This window comes from Sporobolomyces salmoneus, assembly GCF_050403485.1.
Source record: "Sporobolomyces salmoneus JCM6883 DNA, S_salmoneus_JCM6883_v1_ctg6, whole genome shotgun sequence".
In the NCBI taxonomy this organism is placed as follows: domain Eukaryota; kingdom Fungi; phylum Basidiomycota; class Microbotryomycetes; order Sporidiobolales; family Sporidiobolaceae; genus Sporobolomyces; species Sporobolomyces salmoneus.
Genome location: NW_027481157.1, coordinates 134,763 through 153,936, shown reverse-complemented (window position 1 = coordinate 153,936; position 19,174 = coordinate 134,763). Strand labels below are relative to the sequence as shown.

At 51.7% G+C, this 19,174-nt stretch overlaps 7 protein-coding genes across 7 annotated transcripts; 3 read left to right on the top strand and 4 right to left on the bottom strand.

The window, feature by feature from the left end:
- Positions 1 to 182: 182 nt before the first annotated feature.
- Positions 183 to 1,452, bottom strand: JCM6883_006611 (uncharacterized protein; the record flags this gene model as incomplete). The annotated part of the gene is made up of 4 exons (XM_076629632.1): positions 183 to 449; positions 512 to 577; positions 643 to 1,256; positions 1,320 to 1,452. 4 exons carry the CDS (start codon positions 1,450 to 1,452, stop codon positions 183 to 185), a joined length of 1,080 nt encoding a protein of 359 aa, XP_076490259.1.
- A 206-nt stretch (positions 1,453 to 1,658) lies between these two features.
- On the bottom strand, positions 1,659 to 3,361 carry GET3 (guanine nucleotide exchange factor GET3; the record flags this gene model as incomplete). The annotated part of the gene is made up of 11 exons (XM_076629631.1): positions 1,659 to 1,710; positions 1,791 to 1,855; positions 1,934 to 2,013; positions 2,083 to 2,193; positions 2,258 to 2,285; positions 2,351 to 2,606; positions 2,667 to 2,760; positions 2,828 to 2,967; positions 3,032 to 3,107; positions 3,172 to 3,204; positions 3,283 to 3,361. 11 exons carry the CDS (start codon positions 3,359 to 3,361, stop codon positions 1,659 to 1,661), a joined length of 1,014 nt encoding a protein of 337 aa, XP_076490258.1.
- Positions 3,362 to 4,951: 1,590 nt separating this feature from the next.
- On the top strand, positions 4,952 to 6,715 carry JCM6883_006609 (uncharacterized protein; the record flags this gene model as incomplete). The annotated part of the gene is made up of 3 exons (XM_076629630.1): positions 4,952 to 4,978; positions 5,058 to 5,120; positions 5,192 to 6,715. The coding sequence occupies 3 exons, from the start codon at positions 4,952 to 4,954 to the stop codon at positions 6,713 to 6,715; spliced, it is 1,614 nt and encodes a 537-aa protein (XP_076490257.1).
- Positions 6,716 to 7,525: 810 nt separating this feature from the next.
- JCM6883_006608 (uncharacterized protein) lies at positions 7,526 to 8,370 on the bottom strand (the record flags this gene model as incomplete). The annotated part of the gene is made up of 3 exons (XM_076629629.1): positions 7,526 to 7,628; positions 7,690 to 8,048; positions 8,362 to 8,370. The coding sequence occupies 3 exons, from the start codon at positions 8,368 to 8,370 to the stop codon at positions 7,526 to 7,528; spliced, it is 471 nt and encodes a 156-aa protein (XP_076490256.1).
- A 1,076-nt stretch (positions 8,371 to 9,446) lies between these two features.
- JCM6883_006607 (uncharacterized protein) lies at positions 9,447 to 11,767 on the top strand (the record flags this gene model as incomplete). Its single annotated transcript, XM_076629628.1, has 13 exons — positions 9,447 to 9,668; positions 9,908 to 9,998; positions 10,070 to 10,245; positions 10,315 to 10,359; positions 10,431 to 10,597; positions 10,660 to 10,687; positions 10,759 to 10,807; positions 10,871 to 10,918; positions 10,987 to 11,118; positions 11,181 to 11,339; positions 11,406 to 11,467; positions 11,531 to 11,606; positions 11,679 to 11,767. 13 exons carry the CDS (start codon positions 9,447 to 9,449, stop codon positions 11,765 to 11,767), a joined length of 1,344 nt encoding a protein of 447 aa, XP_076490255.1.
- Positions 11,768 to 12,245: 478 nt separating this feature from the next.
- Positions 12,246 to 16,285, bottom strand: JCM6883_006606 (bromodomain-containing protein; the record flags this gene model as incomplete). The annotated part of the gene is made up of 6 exons (XM_076629627.1): positions 12,246 to 12,644; positions 12,715 to 13,304; positions 13,383 to 13,628; positions 13,700 to 14,084; positions 14,160 to 15,383; positions 15,455 to 16,285. 6 exons carry the CDS (start codon positions 16,283 to 16,285, stop codon positions 12,246 to 12,248), a joined length of 3,675 nt encoding a protein of 1,224 aa, XP_076490254.1.
- A 1,624-nt stretch (positions 16,286 to 17,909) lies between these two features.
- On the top strand, positions 17,910 to 19,135 carry SPT15 (TATA-binding protein; the record flags this gene model as incomplete). Its single annotated transcript, XM_076629626.1, has 6 exons — positions 17,910 to 18,160; positions 18,348 to 18,435; positions 18,498 to 18,695; positions 18,773 to 18,847; positions 18,914 to 19,003; positions 19,067 to 19,135. The coding sequence occupies 6 exons, from the start codon at positions 17,910 to 17,912 to the stop codon at positions 19,133 to 19,135; spliced, it is 771 nt and encodes a 256-aa protein (XP_076490253.1).
- Positions 19,136 to 19,174: the final 39 nt, after the last annotated feature.

Below are 19,174 nucleotides of genomic sequence, written 5' to 3'. Positions count from 1 at the left end.
GAGCGGCAGGAACTGAAATGAAAATCCGGTACGATAAGGAGTTGCAAATCTTTTCAAAAAAGCCGCGCTTTCTCACAGCTCTTCTGTCGTTGAGATCTGTGGGACCATCGACATAGCCGAGACCAACAACCGAGCGATGATGTTACAAACGAGCAAAAAATCTAATTTTCATTTTCGCTGCCCTACAAATCTCCCTTCGCTTTCTCGAGTATGCTATTCGTCGCCTCCTTTACAATCTGTACCGTTGTCCCCCCTGGTGCACCCGTCTTATAGTGTCCGATGAGAATCACGATTCCGATACAAAACACGAGTACGGCGAGATCGTTCAGGCAGGTGGAGAAGAGGGCGAGGTAACGAGTTCCGGTTTGGAGGACGAGACCTAGTTGGGGAGAGAACTGGGAGAGGAGAGGGAGGATCGAGGAGAGCATACCGGGGGCGGAGGGTCGGTTCTGGAAAAGAGAGAAAACGAGTGAGCAGGGCTTCTTGCTGATATCCCAAAAGACCAACTCACCCTCAAGAGGAAGATACGAGAAGTTTGTAATACGAGTTCGATACTGATGAACATCCACAACAGAGGCTGGAACGAGCGAGATAAGCGTCAGAACAGAAATACCAAAACTGTCCAGAGAGCAAAGAACTCACGATTTCCGCCAACTGCATTCCGACGACCTGCCCCACGACTCCAGCATCTTTCGGTCTCCTCGAGGCCAACGCACCCCACGCAGCCCAATCGATTCCTTGAGTTTCGCTCGCTCCGTACAATCCAAACCTCTTACTCGGTTCCCACCACACTACCGCGTAAACCGCCAATCCGACCATCGCGAGTAAGTGAAGGAGAGGGAACAGCTTGTCGAGGAAGGTCTTTGGTGGAGGAGGAGCGAAGGGAGAGACGGGAGGTTGTCCTCCTCCAGCGGTCGAGTTTGCGAAAGGGTTTGATCCGTCAGCTCCTCCCGCTAATCCTGCCAAGCCAGCGAATGGGTTCTGTCCTCCTGCTGCTCCATTCGGTCCTCCTCCTGCTGCCATCTGAGCCATCATTTGCGAGAATAAATCTCCTCCTTCTGGCATCTCTCCTCCTGCTCCTCCAGCTCCTCCACTCAACGCAGCGAATTGTTGTTGTAGCCCTTTCGCACCGTGTAGAGCTGCGAGATCGATCTCGGCTGGATCATCTTGGTTGTTGATATCGGCGAGAGAAGTTGGTGCACGAGGAGAAGCAGCGGCAGTCGTCTGTTTCGGTGAAGGGGCGATTCCTACTGCAGCTGTAGACGACCATACTAGCGTCAGCTCCAACGTAGAGCGCTCAAGTGAGGGAGGGGACTGACAATCTGAGATGATTCGACCTTCTCCCTTTGCGGCTCCAGTGATCTTTTCTAGACGTGCTTGGGATTTCGCGAGTAGTCGGGCTTGTCGTTCGGCGGCTTTCGCTTTGCGTTCTTCCGCGGCAGAGTCGGACATGATCGATTGAAAGCGAAAAGTGGGGGAGAGAAGAGGAGAGAGAGGAAATTGGTTCGAAGACTCGTCCGCTCGCAACAGCTGAATTGTCACTCTTTCGACCTCTGAGAACGTCGAGAGGGTCGCGGAGACGGCCGGAGCCTCAGGGCGCACGAACATTCAAGGATGATTGAGAAAGATTAATATTAACGATTCGCGGAAAGAAACATCTACAACACTTTCTGACCCGCCTTGTACGGTACCACAAGCAACTCACTGAACCTGTACAGTCACATTATCAACGTACCCAATGTCAATCAAGACTCTCTCGAAGAACCGGGTGAGACGTTGAAGTGACTTACTTTTTAAGGGATTCCGTTCCTCGAACTTCTTCACTGAGTAGAGGCATCTTGACGATGTGGAAGTCCTGCCGGTCGAATACCAGACGTCAATCAAAGTTCAGTCACCGCGAGAGACGAAGTGACGGCGCGTCTGAGTGACTTACCTCTCCGTATAATTCGTAAGCCTCTTTGAGGTATTTCTGTTGTTGATTCCATCGAACTTTGCAGTGCTTGCATTGAGAGTCTAAAGAACCATACGAGGACGCCGTTGAGCTTCACTCGGCGGAAGAGGGTCAGAGATGGAGAGACTGACCATTCTCAGGGTAAAGAAGTTGATTCACGACGATTGCGTGTACATCGATTTGGTATGTTGTGAGTTCTTGGATCAATCGTTCGGTCTCGTATAGCGAAAGGAATTCAGAAACTACCGACAGAGGATAATGTGTCAGCTAAGGTCGTTGAGTGAGAATCGGAAAACGAGAACTCACTCATGACGGGAACGAAAGTTGTAAGATCCTGACGTTCGTTCCGCTCGTCAGCTCCAAAGTCGTGTGGAAGCGATCATTGAGAGAAGGACGTACGGGATTCTTGAACTGAGCGTTCACTTCCGTTACAACAGCTCGCATATCCTCCAATTTACCCAACATCTCTCCCGTATTGATCCCACCTCCCATCATCGATCCAATCTGATTCAACATGGGTCCGAATCGACCCGAGAGACCACTGAGTTTCGAGAGAGCTTTTTCGAGGACGGAAGGGAACGATAAGAATCGGAGAGTGTGTCCGGTAGGAGCCGTGTCGAAGACGATGACCGAGAATTGCATGGACTTGACGTGTCTACGCGCATTGACGTTGGAACTGGATCACAAGGGACGAGAGAGAGAGAAAGGGACGAACTTCATAACTTCTGCGAAACCCATCGCTTCGTCGATACCTGGAATCGCAAACGCGAGATCCTGCATGATTCCATTCATTCCTCCAGCTTCTTCTCCTGTGCAAGAAGATTAAAACTTCAGGTCAGCTGAAGATAGGAGACTTGAAGACTCTGATCTGCGTACCCGCTTCTACCATATCTTGCATCGAAGCACTCGGGTCAATTTCCATCGCCGACAAGTTTGTGAATCCATTCACTTTCGTAGCTTCCTTTCCAAACTTTTGTGAGAACGCATCCGATAGATTGTGAGCCGGATCAGTCGAGCTGAAGCAAGGCGAATCACGCGTCAGATTCGAGACTTCGAGGCGAGTAAGCGATTGATGCTTACATGAGTAGTACTGATTCTCGCACTTTCGCGAGCTGTATAGCAAGGGAACACGAGGTAGTCGTCTTTCCAACTCCACCTGTTGTTTCGATTCAAGATCAACGTCTCTCTCCTCTCCCTACGTAAGGGGAATAGTTGCTCACCTTTACCACCAACAAAGATCCATTTCAAGCTCTCTGTGTGCCGCGTCGGAACAAACGGGAGGTCAGAGGTGCGTGGGGGAGATGAGCGAGGAGGAGGGGAGGAGAACTCACCTTGATCGAGAAGAGGTTGGAGACTGGGTTCGAGAGCATCTCCTTCGGGTTCAGCACAGATAAATGCGGTTGTCGACATGGTTGAATAGGGTTGAGTGAGACGTCTCGTTCGACTTCTGAATCAGGGACTTTGAATTCTCGACACGTGTCGATTGCGTTCTTTCGAGATTGTGCTGGAACTTTCTCGTTCCTACAGCACAGTATGATTACCTTCGATCTCGCCGTAAGGAGGTCGACGATGCGGGCAGTCCGAAAATGTTGCGCGATCCGCCGCCAGCTCGGTTCCCTTTCATTCTCGCATTCTTCTGTCCTTGCTGTTCTCTTCCCCTGCACGACTCCCGAGTCTGCTGTGAGCTCTTCTGCACGCCTCTTGTAGCCGACATCAAGCTCAGCTCAAGGATCCCGTCGATGCATTCTTCTGTGCGCCGTGAGGTCGGAAACAAGCTCAAGTCGTTGCTTTTTGAGACAGCACGAGCGCCATTCGGCGAAGGCACGATGTCACCGAGCCCATACCGTGTCGTACCGCTGGACTAAGCCATCGTTGGAGTCATCCCTCTGGCCGTCGTTTCGACAACCTTTCGACGCCGTTGGTATCCTTTCGTCCCGAGTTTTCGCTAGCACAGACCTCATCGGCGATGCATCTAGCACATAGGTGCGAGTAGTGACTGGGAACGTTGCATCTGAGAGTCCGTCTCACTGTAAACTACCCGTCCAAATTTCTATTCCTTCGTCTCCTGCGGTCGACTCTCCTTGCACTCGCTCTGTGAAGAGTGTCTCGAAAGGAGACGCCAGGTGCGACTGGTGAAGGGTCAACTTCACGAAAGAGCAACCCTCTAGGCTCGACTCTTCTTTCGCACTCGCCAGTCTTTCTCGATTTCGCGGATCTCGTTGACCCGTTCGATTCTCCAGCGAGACGAATGTCTTGACCCTTCATCACGCAAAAGTTGTATCGGAAGGTGTCTTGCAAGCTGCTCGCAATCTAGCCGTGAGGCAGGGCAGCTCAGAGTGCAGCTCAGCTTGTGAACACGGCAAGAACATCTCACTTCATCTTCTTCGGTTGTCACCGGACTTCTTCGTCAAGTACTCATCAGACACGCCCTGAATAATTACTGCTCTGCTCGTGTGAGTGTTGAAGGTACTCTTGGCGAGGAGAGCTGAAGAGAGTCCGAGTCCGACGACAGCGAAAACGAAAGTCAAGGCGAGAAGAGGAGCGGTGGCGGGATGGGGCGATCTCCAACTTCATCAGCTCTGGTCAGTGATAGAATTGAGTATGAGATCTCGCTGCAGCGCCCGCAGCTTCCTAGGCCGGAGAGGCGAGCCTACAGAGCGAAAGGGGAAGTGGTTGAGGAACGTCACATCAAGGTCGGTGGCGCTTGAACAGACAGCTGGAGAGTACGCTCTGCTCGTGTCCTAGTTTGACGAACGGCCGCAGGGCGGAGACAACGAGGAAAGCGGAGAAAGTTTCCGGGATTTCTTTCTCGGAGTTGCACTCGGACCCTTCACCGCCTCCTCGAACAACCCTTCAAACTACATCTATTCGCTCACAAGCTCTTTCACCACACCCAGCAGCCCGTCGACCCAACAACCCTTGAATCGCTGGCGACTTGTCATTCAACTTTTCCCTCAACCAACGTCCACATCTCCCGAACAGAGTAACACCTTTGAAGCAATGAAGGATCGTTTGATGGACTTTTTGGTAGGCCCCTCTCAGCTCAGAAGCTACCCTCCTGCTACGCTTGCTCATTCTGACCTCATTCTTCGTCTTCATCTCTTAGCTTGATCAAGGGATCACAGGAGAAGAATCTGGACATGTGGGAGGTTTAACGACGTCTGCAAGGGTCAGTATATCCTCTACAGTAAAGCGTATTCAGACCTGTAGAGCTGACCTCACTTCTCGACGGCGTTACAGACACGAATCGATTACCTCTCTCGCTTGCCTGTCGAACTCCTCAACTTCATCTTCGAGCTCGCAGCTCCATTCTCGAGATTGACGACCCGTCCGATATCCAAAGGCCTCTTACCCTCGCAAGAACGAGCGATCTATCGAACTATCACCCTCACAACGCCGGAGAAATTCGGTCGACTCATGCCCACGCTTCGTACTCGACCACGCACAGGTCAACAAGTACAACGACTCGTATGGCGCCCATCAGGCTTCAGAAGCTTGGAGGACGACGAAGAGCTTTTGCAGCATCTCCCGAACCTGATCGAGATGCAATTCGACACGCCCGGCAGCAGTAGCCTCCCATGGTTGCGGATCAAACCTGAACTCTCACACTTGGTACCATTCCTTCGAACCTGTCGCTTCACGGTCCAGCTCGACGCCTCCGATGTCGATTGTCTGAGTCGAATTCCGTCTCTTCGCCTTGTGGAAGTATCCCGAATTCAGAAGGAGGAGGATGCGCGTGGCCGAGGCGGTTACAACGTCGCTTCTCAAGTCCTCCAAGTCGCTATCCGATCTCACTGCCTCTCAGGACCTCCGTCGAGACTTGTTCAATTCTTCCCTTCGGCTTCAATCCCCTTCGTCGATGTCACCATTTACTCGGACGACAGAATCCTTCCACTCTTCGCCGTTCTCGACCACAGACTCGTTTCCCTTCAGCTCAAAGTTGGAGAAGACGGTCTGTTCGGCAAATCGATTGATCACCTTCTCCCTCGTTTTTCGAATCTCCGTCACCTTCACCTCGATTCCTCCTTCTTATCTCCACCTTTCCAAACCCATCTCCTGACTCTCTCAAACCTCGCCTCTCTCAGCCTCGCTTACTATCAGCAAATCCCGGATCTCCGCGAACTCCTCGGAGGACTCGAACGAATTCCGAACCTCTACAACCTCACTCTTACGTGCCTTGGCGTTAAGCGAGGCGAAGAAATTGATATGGAGGAAGCAGAGGAGGAGTTTGACTGCACGGACGACGAGCCAGACGTTGAACCCAGGGCTCTTCCCCTCCTTGAAAACCTCGACGATCTAGTGATGAGAGTTTGGGAGCTATCTTCAGGTTATACCATCTCGGACGTCATTCGGCACCTCGTCGAACTGCAGAATCGAGCGCAAGCAACCGGTCTGCTCTTCGAAAGTAATCTCCCAGAACTCGAGCGAGTCTTCCGCTTCCAACTCGTCGAGTACTACAATCGAGCCGTGGCGAACCTTTACTTCAGAGGAGGGAAAAGGCCCTTGGAGCACGCCCTTTCTCTTCTCGAACAGCACAATCTAGTCGGCATCGAACTCATCGAGATCAATCTGGAGGAAGATTTCGCTACCCAGGATCTCGTATGGTATCTAGCCGAAGTTGGGGCCGGCTCGGGTGATGAAGAGGAGCTCTGTGGCGTTTACGGACTACGGCGGAAGAAAGAGTGGGAGTATGGTTATTCAGAGAAAAAAGAAGAAGGGGAAGAAGGAGAGGAAGAAGAGGACGAGAGCGAGTCATGGTATTAGCCAGCGGAAGGTAGCCGAGGCCTACTGTCACTCAAACTTTTTGTGCACTTTTCCTTATGTTCCTTTGCTTTTGCACGACTCCTTTTGTTTGCTCTTCTGATGTTTTTTTTGACATCTCGATCTGGTGAGAATCCCTCTCCGTGTCGCTCCGAGAGGAGAGGAGAAGAGTCGCATCCCGTATTTCTGGACCGACATCTCAGTCTCTCCAAGCGAGTCAGACATGTCGGAGCAAACCGAGCGGGACGTTGGCGCGAAGCGAAGTCTTCAAGCTCTCGTGGCTCACGTTCTCCATATCGCTTCGTACTGTACTCGACGCTTGCTCGGTGGGCTCTGTCAGGATGAAGTTTCGCTGACTCTCGAAGGACTTCATCTCGTGTCTTTGGGGCGAGCTCGTTGCGGAGGAAGACGCCAATCGTGCTCGACCCGCCAGTAGCTCGTCAGGGACTATGCTCTGATGCGCGCCAGACAAGGAAAGATGTATGGTAGGGAACCTCTAGAATGAATCTTCGATTTGCAAAAAGGACGAACAACTTTTCCAACTTCTGCTTTCCGACAGGAAGGAAGGAAGGGGTCGGAGGGGGGGAATGCGAACAAATCTTTGTATGTAGATGACGGATGGGGGGAGAGCGATGGTGTAGATGTACCGAGGACCAGAAGAGATGAGAAAACGATTTACAGCGAAAGAAATGTAATATTAGGGTTGAAAAAGGTCTTGTCGTCGTTGAGCTGACGTCGACAGAGGGGAAAAGAAATATCGAATGCGGGTAACGGGAGATGGAGGTGACGATAGAAGAGAGAGGTTTTGATCGTTTAGAAGTGGACTTCCTCCTCCTTCTTGGGTTGAGCGGTGACAGCCTTCGACGCGATGTAGTTGAGGAAAGCAGCGACAGTGGTGAAGAGAGCCATGAAAGCGCTGAGTTGGGTAGAGAGTATCAGTACGAAATCTCGTTGGAAAACGCAGAGTGAAGACTTACCTGATGAAGGCAATTCCGAGCCAGGCGCGGTGAACGCCAGAGTTGTAGAGAGCTCCCTCGTCCTTGTAAAGGGAGGTGCAGGATCCGGCGGCGACGATGAGTTGAAGGAAGGAGAGGAACATCATGATTCCGACAACTCCGGCGGAGAAGAACGAGTTTCGGGGGAGGACGAAGGAGGTGATGAGGAAGATGAGGGAGAAGAACACCGTCCAACTTTCGGCAAACACACCCTGAATAATTACTGCTCTGCTCGTGTGAGTGTTGAAGGTACTCTTGGCGAGGAGAGCTGCAGAAAGTCCGAGTCCGACGACGGCGAAGACGAAAGTCAAGGCGAGAAGAGGGACGGTGGTGGATTTCGACTGTTTTCACAGAGAACAACGTCGTCAGCTATGTACAGCGATAGGATTTGGTGTAGTTACGTTATCCGCCAGCGTTGAGCCATCTCCAAACGTCGAATCAGACCTTTCCGAACTAAGATCGATCCGAGATCTTCTCGACGATTCCCTCCCTTTGCTCAATGACCCGAACGCTCTAACTGTCCAGTGACTACCATAGGATCCCAAACATCCATCCCGGTTGTCCCGCCAAGTATCATTCAAGTCGATTGGGATAGCTCGGTCATCCGAGAATTTTTTGGGTTCGATGGATCGGGAGATAGGTTTGAAAGCTTACGACGGCCATTGCTGTTGTAAGTGAGTGTTGAGAGGTTGTACGGGAGTAACGTGAGGCGGAAAGACGAAAGATGGGGTAAAGAGAAGAGGAGAGAGGAAAAACAACCCGTCAAAAAAATTCTCCTGAGTCCTGCCGAAGTTACTCCTTTTGGACTGAGGCGGGTCAAAGCCAAATTCACTCAACTTTCAGCTCCTCCTTACTGTACTTCCAAGAACATGCAGTACAGTACAGTATTGCAATCGAGCATCGTCGTGGTCGTCGTAGGCGTGCAATCGATTCAGATTTGCACTTTTTTGAGAAGCTGCCAGTGACCACATTTCGAGCTCTGTCTCGCCTTTGCGCTCTGAGCCCGCCATGCTCATGCCTGTCAGTACCTCGAACGCTGTGCAGAGTGAGAGGACCGCCTTCGTCAAGAAAAGACAAGGAATTTCGCGATTGCGTCGAATCTTCCAAGCATCTCGGCGCGGGCTTAAGTCGCTTACAGGACCCGCAGCGTCGTCTCCTCACCAACGAGCTCGAACAGAGGTCAGAACGAGGGATGAAGTATTAGGAGAAGCCGCGGATCATACTTGAACATCTGCCGAACCTTGCGACGAGAAAAGAAATCGGACGGAGATTGACTCTGTGGTGAGCCGAGACGAGAGACAGAAGCGACTGATACCTCGGAGCTGAGAGATGGTCGTGCAATGAGCGGCAACGGGGTTGTCGGGCGAAAGCCAGAAGAGGCTGCAGAATCTGAGCGGACGAGGGATCAGTGCAGAGCTGGTATGATGATATCGCTGCAGTCCGCGACTTCCTTCCACATGTCCACCACCTTATCTCAAGTACCCTCCAGCGCCAAGGGCGACCTCGTACGAGCTCGAGACGCTTGAAAGCGAAGGAAGAAGCGAAGTTGATGAGGCAGATGAACAAGCGATGCGATTGTTGCCGAGCGAATAGCGACGCCTCCAGACGTTACAGTGGGTGTATCGTAGTCGAACGAGCAAGTCAAGCATGGCGTTGAGTCGACGAGTGAGCGAAGCAGAGTCAAAAGAGAGATTCGCTCGAGTTGGCGATCTCTTTCCTCTCCCACCTCCACAAGCATCATGGTCCGCCTATCCACCGCGCCTCTACGCGCTCTACGCGCCCGCCCCGCTGCCCAAGCTGCCGGTCGATTCGTCGCTCCCGCTGTCACTCGATCATTCCACATTTCTTCTCCCCGCTCGAATGCCGCTTCAACCGCTGCCAAAGCGCCTGCCGCTGGCGCTGGACTACAAGGGAATATTGACTTCATGACTGGGGAGGTCATCCGAACCGCAGATATCGATGTGAGTGATTCCTTTTCTCTCATCTCTCTTCGTCTCTTTCGAGCTCTCTTGGTGCGCTCGACTTGCCGAGAGGGAGTGAGCGTGACTACGAAAGCCCCGCTACGAAAGCCCCGCTCTACGTCAAGTGAAGCTCGAGAGAGCTACGAAGAGCAAATCTCCACTTTTCGGCTCGCCGACTCTTTCGAGAACGGAGCTCTCGCAAGCTCATTCACTGACTGCTGATCTTACTCTTGTAACAGCCCGCTTTGCTCGAGATCGAAATGACCCAAAACCCAAAAGAAATCCCTCCCACTTCAAAACTCACTTTCGGTCGAACTTTCACGGATCACAGTCAGTTCTCAAGGCTCTCCAGCTCACACCTGAAAGCTGCCTTACCGAGACTGACAGTTATTGGCTTATAGTGCTCACAATCCCTTGGAATTCGGAAACGGGATGGGGAACTCCTAAAATTCAACCTTACGGACCTCTGCACCTCGACCCTTCCTCGACCGTCCTTCATTACGCTCCTACTTTGTTCGAAGGTATGAAGGCTTACAAATCGAAAGATGGTGTCGCTCGTCTATTCCGTCCCGACAAGGTGAGACTGCTTCTCTCGCCGAGAATCGCGACTTCGTCTGATTTTACTTTTCTTGCTTGGGAAACGTAGAACATGGAACGAATGGTCAACAGTGCTCGTCGTCTCGCTTTCCCTGTAAGTATTACGACAGTCTCGTTATCCCGCTCGGGCTGGACTGACCGAGTTTGCCGCTCTGCGATCATCAGGATTTCTCTGGAGAAAACCTCGAAGTTCTCATCAAGAAGCTCGTCGAGATTGACTCGAAATGGATCCCTACCGACCCCGGAACGTCACTATACATTCGACCGACGATGATCGGTACTCAAGCAGGACTCGGAGTTGGCGCGTCGACCGATGTTCTCCTTTTCGTCATGTGAGTTTGAAGGACCTTGTTCGAGCTGCAACCCGAGATCTGACCCTCATTTGACTTTGTAGCGCATCTCCCGTCGGTCCTTATTACTCTGTAAGCTTCCGATATCGCTCTGCCAACTCCGTCGCGAATAAGAACTGATCAAAGCACTGCTCGCGGATCAGACTGGATACAAGCCCGTCAAGCTTCTCGCCACGACCAAATACGTCCGAGGTGACTTCAGCTCCTCGTTGCTTTGCGTATTGCTCTTGCTGACTGTTCTCGCTTCGTCTTCAGCTGCTCCCGGCGGAACTGGATCTTACAAACTCGGAGCCAACTACGCAGGTGAGCATTCCGTTGCGTCCGCCGAATGTACGTATCTAAAGCTCACATAATTCGCTTGTGGTCAAAAGGTGGTGTCGTGCCTCAAATGGAAGCCGCCGCTCAAGGTTTCCAACAGATTCTTTGGCTACTCGGTTCTGAACATACTCTCACTGAAGCTGGAACGATGAACTTGTTCCTCGTCTTCAAGAAGGAAGATGGTAGTACGTTCTTCTCCTCTCGTCGATAAAGATTCTTTCGCTGATGTCGCGCTTTCGTTTTTCAGCTACCGAACTCGTTACCCCTCCTCTCGGGTCCGACTCTGTCATCCTTCCCGGTGTCACTCGCGATTCTATCTTGGCTCTCGCTCGGGATCACGCCAGCGGAAAGAACAAGCTCGTGGGACTTCCTGATAATGTTACCGTTTCTGAACGAAATCTCACCAGTAAATCGTTATTCTAGCTCAATACGAAACGACTTGACGCTAACTCGCTGCTGATACTCGTCACAGTGAAAGATGTGCTGAAGGCGAAGGAAGACGGAACTCTCCTCGAAGTCTTCGGATCTGGAACGGTTAGTCTCTCTCTCGTTGCTCGAAACGTCCGCTCATCCGCTCGTGCTTTCGATGTCGGTCAGGCTGCTATCGTATCGTGTGTTGAAGGTATTGGATACGAAGGAAAGGTCATCGACGTACCCGTCGGAGAGGATGGCCGTGAGTTTCTTTACTCTCTGTCGTCGAGAAGAACGAATCTGATGCAATCTCTCTCACTCGCGCTGCCAACAGTCGGAGATTTCGCCCGCTGCATGTTGAGAGAAATTGTCGGCCGTCAAACTGGTGCGATCGAGAGTGAATGGAGTGTACTCGTCAAGTAATTTTCTCCTTATCTTCGAGCGAAGTAGCTTATGTGTATCTTAGATTTTGTTCATTCTCGCTCTCCCATAAAACAAAAGGCGTAATCTTTACTCGATAGAAACGGAACTGCTTTCAAATGTCAAGGGAGAGTGAGAGAGAGAGAGGGGAGAGAGGAGAGAAACTGCTACTGAAAAATGTGAGAAACTTTCCGTTTTTTGAACCACCGAGAAGAACGAAGAGTGAGGGGTATAACGGTGAATCAGAGACAGGAGAGAGGAAGCACTGTATGATTTAGAGTAGAGAGAGCTAAGGCGGAGGTAAAGCTATTTTTTAGGTTAAAGGGGGAGGGAGGAAACAGGGCACAACGAGGAAAGAAAGGGAAACAGCAAATAATAAGGAGAACGAGTAGAGAAGAGTAGACTTTGAACAAAAGGAATCCTCGAGTACCAACTGTCGACAACGAAAAATGAAAAATTAGGGAGAGAAGGATCGAAAGAATTAATCCTCATCGGAATCGCTATCGCTACTAGCTTCGTCGCTGCTATCGCTGCTCGCTTGATCTCCACCACCTTGAGCTCCTTCTTCTCCGGCGATTTGACCTTGAGGTGTTCCGGGTAGAGCCCCTCCAGTCGGGACAGCCGAGGCGTCCATCGAACCGGTCTTCTCGAACGCAGCCAATTGAGCCTCCATCATCCGAATGCGCTCTGCTTCGGCCTCTTCGTCGAGGTTCTTGCGTTGGTTCCGAGGTTGTTTGTTCGAAGTTTGCTGTTTCGACGGTTTAGGGTTTTCGACTGGTCGAACGGCGACAGGAGCTCCGGGACAGACGTAGCGGTAGAGAGCGACGAGAGTACGTTGATCGAGTTGATCGATGTCGAGTTCGACCTCTTGATTCGCGGCCTGGAGGAGAAAGAAGAACGAGTCAGTGATCGGTCACGACAGAAACGAAAGAGAGAGTTTTGAGACTCACGCCGAGGAGATCAGGTCGACCACGACGAATGATATCGATCGCTTCCTGCAGTTGTTCCCCTTCGAAAGTAACGATCTTCACTGCCAATTCTCTCTTCATCTCGAAATCGACCCATTCCTCCTGTTGAACCGGGATATGTCTTCGATTTCCTCCTCCTCCTCCCGCTCCTGCTCCGTGACTCGCACCGAGTCCTCCCACTCCATGATGAACCGGCATATGAGCCGAACCCGCGTAATAAGCTCCTCCGTCGTCCTCGTAGTAATCGTCCGAATCGTCGTCTCGTCGTTTCTTCTTCTTGTGTCCGTTGCCTCCTCCTCCCGAAGGTCTCGCTTTCTTCGGTTGAGCAGCGCGAGCGGGAGCGTAAGGGTTGTAAGCACCTCCCATCGAATTCGAAGAAGATTTCTGCTTCGGAGGTCGAGTAGGAGCCATCGACATGGGCATAGGAGGCATCATCATCGGAGGACGGTTCTGTTGAGCTTGGAATCGTTTCGCTTCTTTTTGCGCTTTCTTGTTTTGTCGCATTTGTTCGATGTTCGCCGCCAACATTTGTAGTTGTTGTTCCATAACGTTGAGACCGTCGTCCTCCGAGACTGATAGATTCGATCGAGAGACCGAGTCAGTCATCGATGAACCTCGAGGAGAGAGCAGAAATCGAGGAGAAAACTCACAATCATCATCCATCGGTCTCTCAGCCCATTTGATCTCGAAGACAGCTTCCAATTGTCTACCCCACTCGTGAACGATCGTTCCAGCCGGATTGAACGCGAAACAGTTCTCGAAGATTTGTCGAACGTCGGATTCGAACGCATCGTAAGGAGGGAGAGGGTATTGGTTGTGTTCGAGTTTCGAGCGAATCGTACCGAGATCCATCGGTCGGGAAACGTATTGAGAGTAGGTGGGGTACGCAGCGAGATCTAATACAATCCGAGATAAGTCAGTCTCACTGCCCGTAACCCTTGACGAGAAATAGAGAGGCGAGACTCACCAACAGGATGATAGAAAGGGTAAGCGTAAGACTCGTGACTCTTCTTGAACAACTCCTTGATCGTCTCTTTACAGAATCTCAACTGTTCCTGAGCTTGACTTTTCCTCCCATTTCTCGGTTTCTGAGCTCCCGGCATTCCCTGCATCATCATTCCCGGATGTTGTTGTTGATGATATTGCATACCTCCTCCTCCTCCTCCGGCCATTGCCATTGCACCGAGTGAAGGATCAGCCGAATCGAGATAAGCGAGATCTTTGACCGGAGCGTGAATTTCTCGTTTCGGTCGAGAAGAGGAATCGTCTCGTCGAATCGTGGGGATGAAACCCGGTGCAGGTCGAGGTTCTTGCTTGATCTTTGGTGGTTCGACATGTCGAGGAGGGTAAGGCTGAAAATGAAACGAACGAGAGTCGAATCGTCAGTTTTCGACTCGAAACTCGCGAAACGAGAGCTAAAGACTCACGCTAACAGCAGGAGCGTAAGGCATTCCCCTATAACTCTTCTCAGCAGCATCCATCATATTCCCCGCCATCGCACTAACCGGATTCTTGTCCCTCGGTCCATTGTACCTAAAACAATTATTCCAAACTCGATCCAAATCCTCCTTGAACTCTTGAACCGTTCTGTATCCTTTCGGTTCGAACCCTTCCGGTACGATTCCTTCCCATTGACCAGGTTGAGTACCATACGAGTAATCTAAACCGTAAATTCTCCCAACTTTATGAACGTTCGTCATCGCTTTCCCAGTCGCTTGTAATCTACCTTCGATCGTTCCCAGATCCATCGGTTGGGTAATAATCTTGTAGTAATCGGGAATGTGAAGCGCGATATGATCGACCGGTTTCAGGAATGGGGAAGCGTTCTTGTTTCGTTTCAAGTTTCGAACCAAGTTGATCGCGTGTTTTTGTTGTTCTTTCGTCATGACGGCGATCGGTTCGGCGGGAGGAGGTTCGTTCGGATTTGGAGTCGTCGAAGAAGCGGAAGGATCTTGGGGAAGTTGTTGATCGAAAGGGTTCGAGGGAGTCGGAGGGTAAGGGGAATGTTGTTGGTGCGAAGTCGAGGGAATCGGAGAAGGAGCGATTCCGGTAGACGAAGTAGAAGCGACGGGTGGAGGGTAAGGATAGGGGGAAGCTGAAGAGGCGTGAACCTCGGGGATTTGGGATTGAGCGGCGGCGGGAGAAGGAGAAGGAGCTGGGTAAGGAGATTGAGAATGTTGATGAGGTTGCGAAACTGGCGGCATCTGCTGGGAAGGGTACGGAGAAGCTTGAGGTTGGGAGAAAGCGTTTGAAGAAGAATCGTAGGCGGGGAATTGGCTCGGAGGTTGCGAAGAGGAAGGAGCGGGAGAAGGTTGATGAGGCGGTAAAGGAGTCGCCGCGTTCGATTGAGGTTGAGCGACTGCCGGGAAATGATGAAGATCTGAAGGGGACATGGTCGGAGCGGGAGCCGAGGGTAGTGAAACGGGAGAAGGAGCTGAAGGAGGAGCTGCAGAGAAATTCGAAGAGGGAGGAGGAAGGGGAGCTGCGAGAGAAGGATCGAGGGGAGGTGGAGCGGGACTCGCACTCGGTTGAACTGGAGGTTGAGGAGTTGGCGGAGTTTGAGCCGGAGCGGGAGCGGGAGGAAGTTGTTGGTAGTGCTCGACGGGAGCGATGGAGGGAGGTTGAACCGAGACTTGAGGGACCGATGCGGTCTGACACGGGTATCGAGTGGAAGTTATAGCGTTGTACAACCTAAGAACCAGAGAAAGAGAGAGAGACGAACCTCTTGGGGAATCACTTCTTCAACCCTCGGTCTCTTTGCCTCTCTCGAATCTTCTCCACTCGTACCGTTCACCTCTGCTGCTCCTACTGATGATGATCCAGCTCCATTCACACTCGCACCAAAGTACCCATTCGTGCTCTCTTCGTAACTCCTCTTCAACGGCGGAGAGGGTTCGACAACGGGAGGAGGAGGGGGGACCATCGCCGCTTGAACTCCTCCTTCTTCCCTCACATCTCCCGATCCCTCTCCATCTACGACTGCACCACTCTGACTAACTCCCCCCGCTGCGAATCCTGCTAAATCCATCGCGGCTTCTCCCATCGCAACGTCGGCCAAAACGTCGACCGCAGATTGACCCGAATGTCCCTCTCCATGCATCCCCATTCCCAATCCAGCGTGTTCGCCAGTTCCATTCGATCGAGGAGGTTCTTCTGCTTCTGTCGCAGTCGATGAAGGTTGAGGAGGAGGAGCGGGAGTCGAAGCGAGAGGAGTAGGAGGTTCAGCGATCACGCTACTCGCCGTGTTACTGTCCATGTGTTGCAATTGAGGAGGTTGAACGATCTCACTCGGGAAAGGGACGGCTGGAGGAGGAGGAGCGAATTGTTGCTGCTGATCGATCGAAGGTAGTGAAGGGGGAGGAGTCGGTGGTCGTTGAGCGGCGAGAGACTCGTCTGATGGTTTGCTTACTTCATGGCTGACGACGGGAGGAGGAGGAGGAGGAGGAGGGATCGCTGCTTCTTCTGACTGTTGTAATTGCATCGACTGAGATTGAGACTGAGATTGAGCTGAAGCGAGTTGAGAAGGAGGAGGATCTTGTTGAAACGCAGACATGAGACAAATGAAGTCCTCTGCTTGGATCGAGTTTGGTGTCGTCGAGTCGTGAGAGTCGAGAGAGATGAGAGATGAGAATGAGAGAGGCGGGCACTAAGCCGAAAGCGAAAAAAACTTCCCAAAAAAGGAGTTTGTTGCTGCGGAAAGGGGGAGAGAGAGAAGAGAGAGAGAAAGAAGGAAGAGAAAAGAAGGGAAAAGAGAAACAAGAAGTGACCAACTCCCATTTTGTGTTCGCCTCTCGGGGGGAGAATTTGATTGAAATTTTCACATTCTTTTCTAATCTCTTCCTACTGCTGCACGACACGACCCGTCGCTACTGCACTATGCTCAACACGTTTACAAAGATGCCGGCTATCGACCCGAACCGGTCTCACCTCGTCAGCTACTCCCGTTATCGAGAAAGGGTCTGAGTCATCACATCACTTTCCTCCCATCACACTACGATCGCGAGTCCCTCGACGCTCGCTACGACCTGGACGACCTCGCATCCGGTTGGCAACAGCGTGTACTGTGTTTCACGAAGATAAGAAGGGCGTCGGAGAGAGCGAGGGATGTGACACGTCGAAGAAACCGAGTTTTTGAAAGGGGTTTGGGAAAGGGGATCGGGTCACGCGACGATACAGCTTTACGGAGGATCGAGGAACCACAGAGTGACCAGGCTATGAAGGAGCGAGAAGCAAGTCCTTGGGTTGATCCGACTCAGTTGAACGAGCGCTGAGTCAGCTTCCGTCTCTTTCTCACCGCGTCCGCCTCTTTCGACGAGTCTTCTTTCCGCTGCTTCTGGCTATAGGTTGGACTTTCGTCCTCATTACTATCCTGCTCGCTTGTTATTTCGGGATTCTGGTCGTATCTCGTGCTGCTTCGAAATCGATTTTCATTTTTCTCAAATCATATTCGAAACCGCTTCTCCCTCGCTGTTTGGGCCGTTCGCTTGGCTCACTCTCGTAGTCCAAATCTCGTCAACGTCTTGAACATGCTGCGCACTCCGTCCTGTCGAGCTTGCGTAGCCTCCATAGCGAGATCGCAGCTCTCGCAATATCGGAGAAAAGTCGAAATTTGCGACCTTGTTGTGCTCATCGGCAACCGTTTCGCCCGCGAGAGTGTTGTGGGCATCGTGTTGACTTCGTACAAACTTGTCTGAATCGAGCGAACCGACAGGGACGGAGAGGCAGCGCGAGCAAGTTGAGTGAAAAGAAAACCGCTTTTTGACTCGACAGAGCAGGCCTGAGAGATGAGCTCGACGTCAAATCGTCGGGAACATTGTCACAAAGCTGTAGCGAGTCTCGGAATAGCAGCAAACAGCAGAGCGAGCGAGAAAGAAGCGAGAGAACCTCGGAGAACGAAGAAAGATTGGCGAGGTACTGAGCATCGCGGGCCTTGTCCACGCATGTCTGTGCCAGTCCGAAGGTAGCAGAGATCAGTGTCCGAGTCTTTGTCAGCGATTCGAGTGAAGTGACGAGATGAAAGAGACGAATCTGTCCGTCTCCCTCTTCTCCTCTCACCCCCTCGTTCGATTCCCCGCCCGTCGACCCTACGCCTCTGCTACCTGCTTGCTACCCTTCTGTCTACCTCCCACACCCCTCCGATCCAAGCCCCGCCCCTTTCAAAGCAATCCCTTTCGATCATGTCCGGACTCGTTCTCCCCACGGCTTCGACTTCTCGCGCTTCTTCGAACGGTGTCGGTGCACCCATCTCGTTACCCTCTGGACAAGGTACTAGTAAAGCAGGAGCGGCAGTGAACGGTGGTGGCGAGACTGCGAGTTCGGCGGCAGGAGGAAGTGAAGATAAAGGGAAACAAGTAGCCGTAGCGGGAGCAGCAGGAGGGGACAAGGAAGAGATCATTCCTGGGGTACAAGGGATCGTACCCACCTTGCAGTAAGTAGTCGTTCACTTCCCCCGTTCTGTCACACACATTCCCTCCCCTCTTTCTCTCTCTCTCTCTCTTCGACTCGACGCGTCATCCTCCCTACTTGAGAGACTCTACACCGGTTTGTCCACTCTGAGTTGGTTTTCAACCGGTGTTGACTACGAGTTGGTTGCCCCTCCTCTTCCTCTACAAAAGGAACATTGTCGCAACTGTGAATCTCGAATGTAAACTCGATTTGAAGACGATCGCACTACACGCTCGTAACGCAGAGTATTCTCCAAAGGTACATTCTATCCCTCTCCTCTCCCTCCTCTCAAGAGGCGTGCTAACGAGGGTTGTTTGTAGCGTTTCGCGGCGGTGATTATGCGAATTCGAGAACCGAAAACTACGGCGTTGGTATTCGCATCGGGAAAAGTGGTAGTTACGGGAGCGAAATCTGAGGATGATTCGAGGTTGGCCGCGAGGAAATACGCGAGGATTATCCAGAAATTGGGGTTCGAGACGAAATTTACCGATTTCAAGATTCAAAACATTGTCGGTTCGGTACGTCTTCTCATTCGTCTCCAGCCTTTTGCACCTTTAAACTGCGTAGGGCTGACGTTTTCGTCCGAGACGTGCAGTGTGATGTCAAATTCCCGATTCGTTTGGAAGGTTTGGCGTTCTCTCACGGTCATTTCTCTTCTTACGAACCCGAGGTAAGCTCTTCCTCTGGTCTGCGTCTCGATCGAGTGTCACCTGATCACGGCCGAACTGTTCGCTAGCTCTTCCCCGGTCTCATTTACCGAATGGTCAAACCCAAAGTCGTTCTCCTCATTTTCGTTTCCGGTAAAATCGTTCTCACTGGTGCAAAGGTAAGAAGAGTTACCCTCTATATCACAACTTGGCATCCTCTGATCTCGAGAATTGCTGAGCAGTTCCGCGAGGAGATCTACCAAGCCTTCGCTCAAATCTACCCCGTTTTGAACGAATTCCGTAAACCCTAAACCTCTTCGCATCCTCCCGACTTGATACTCGTTCGATAT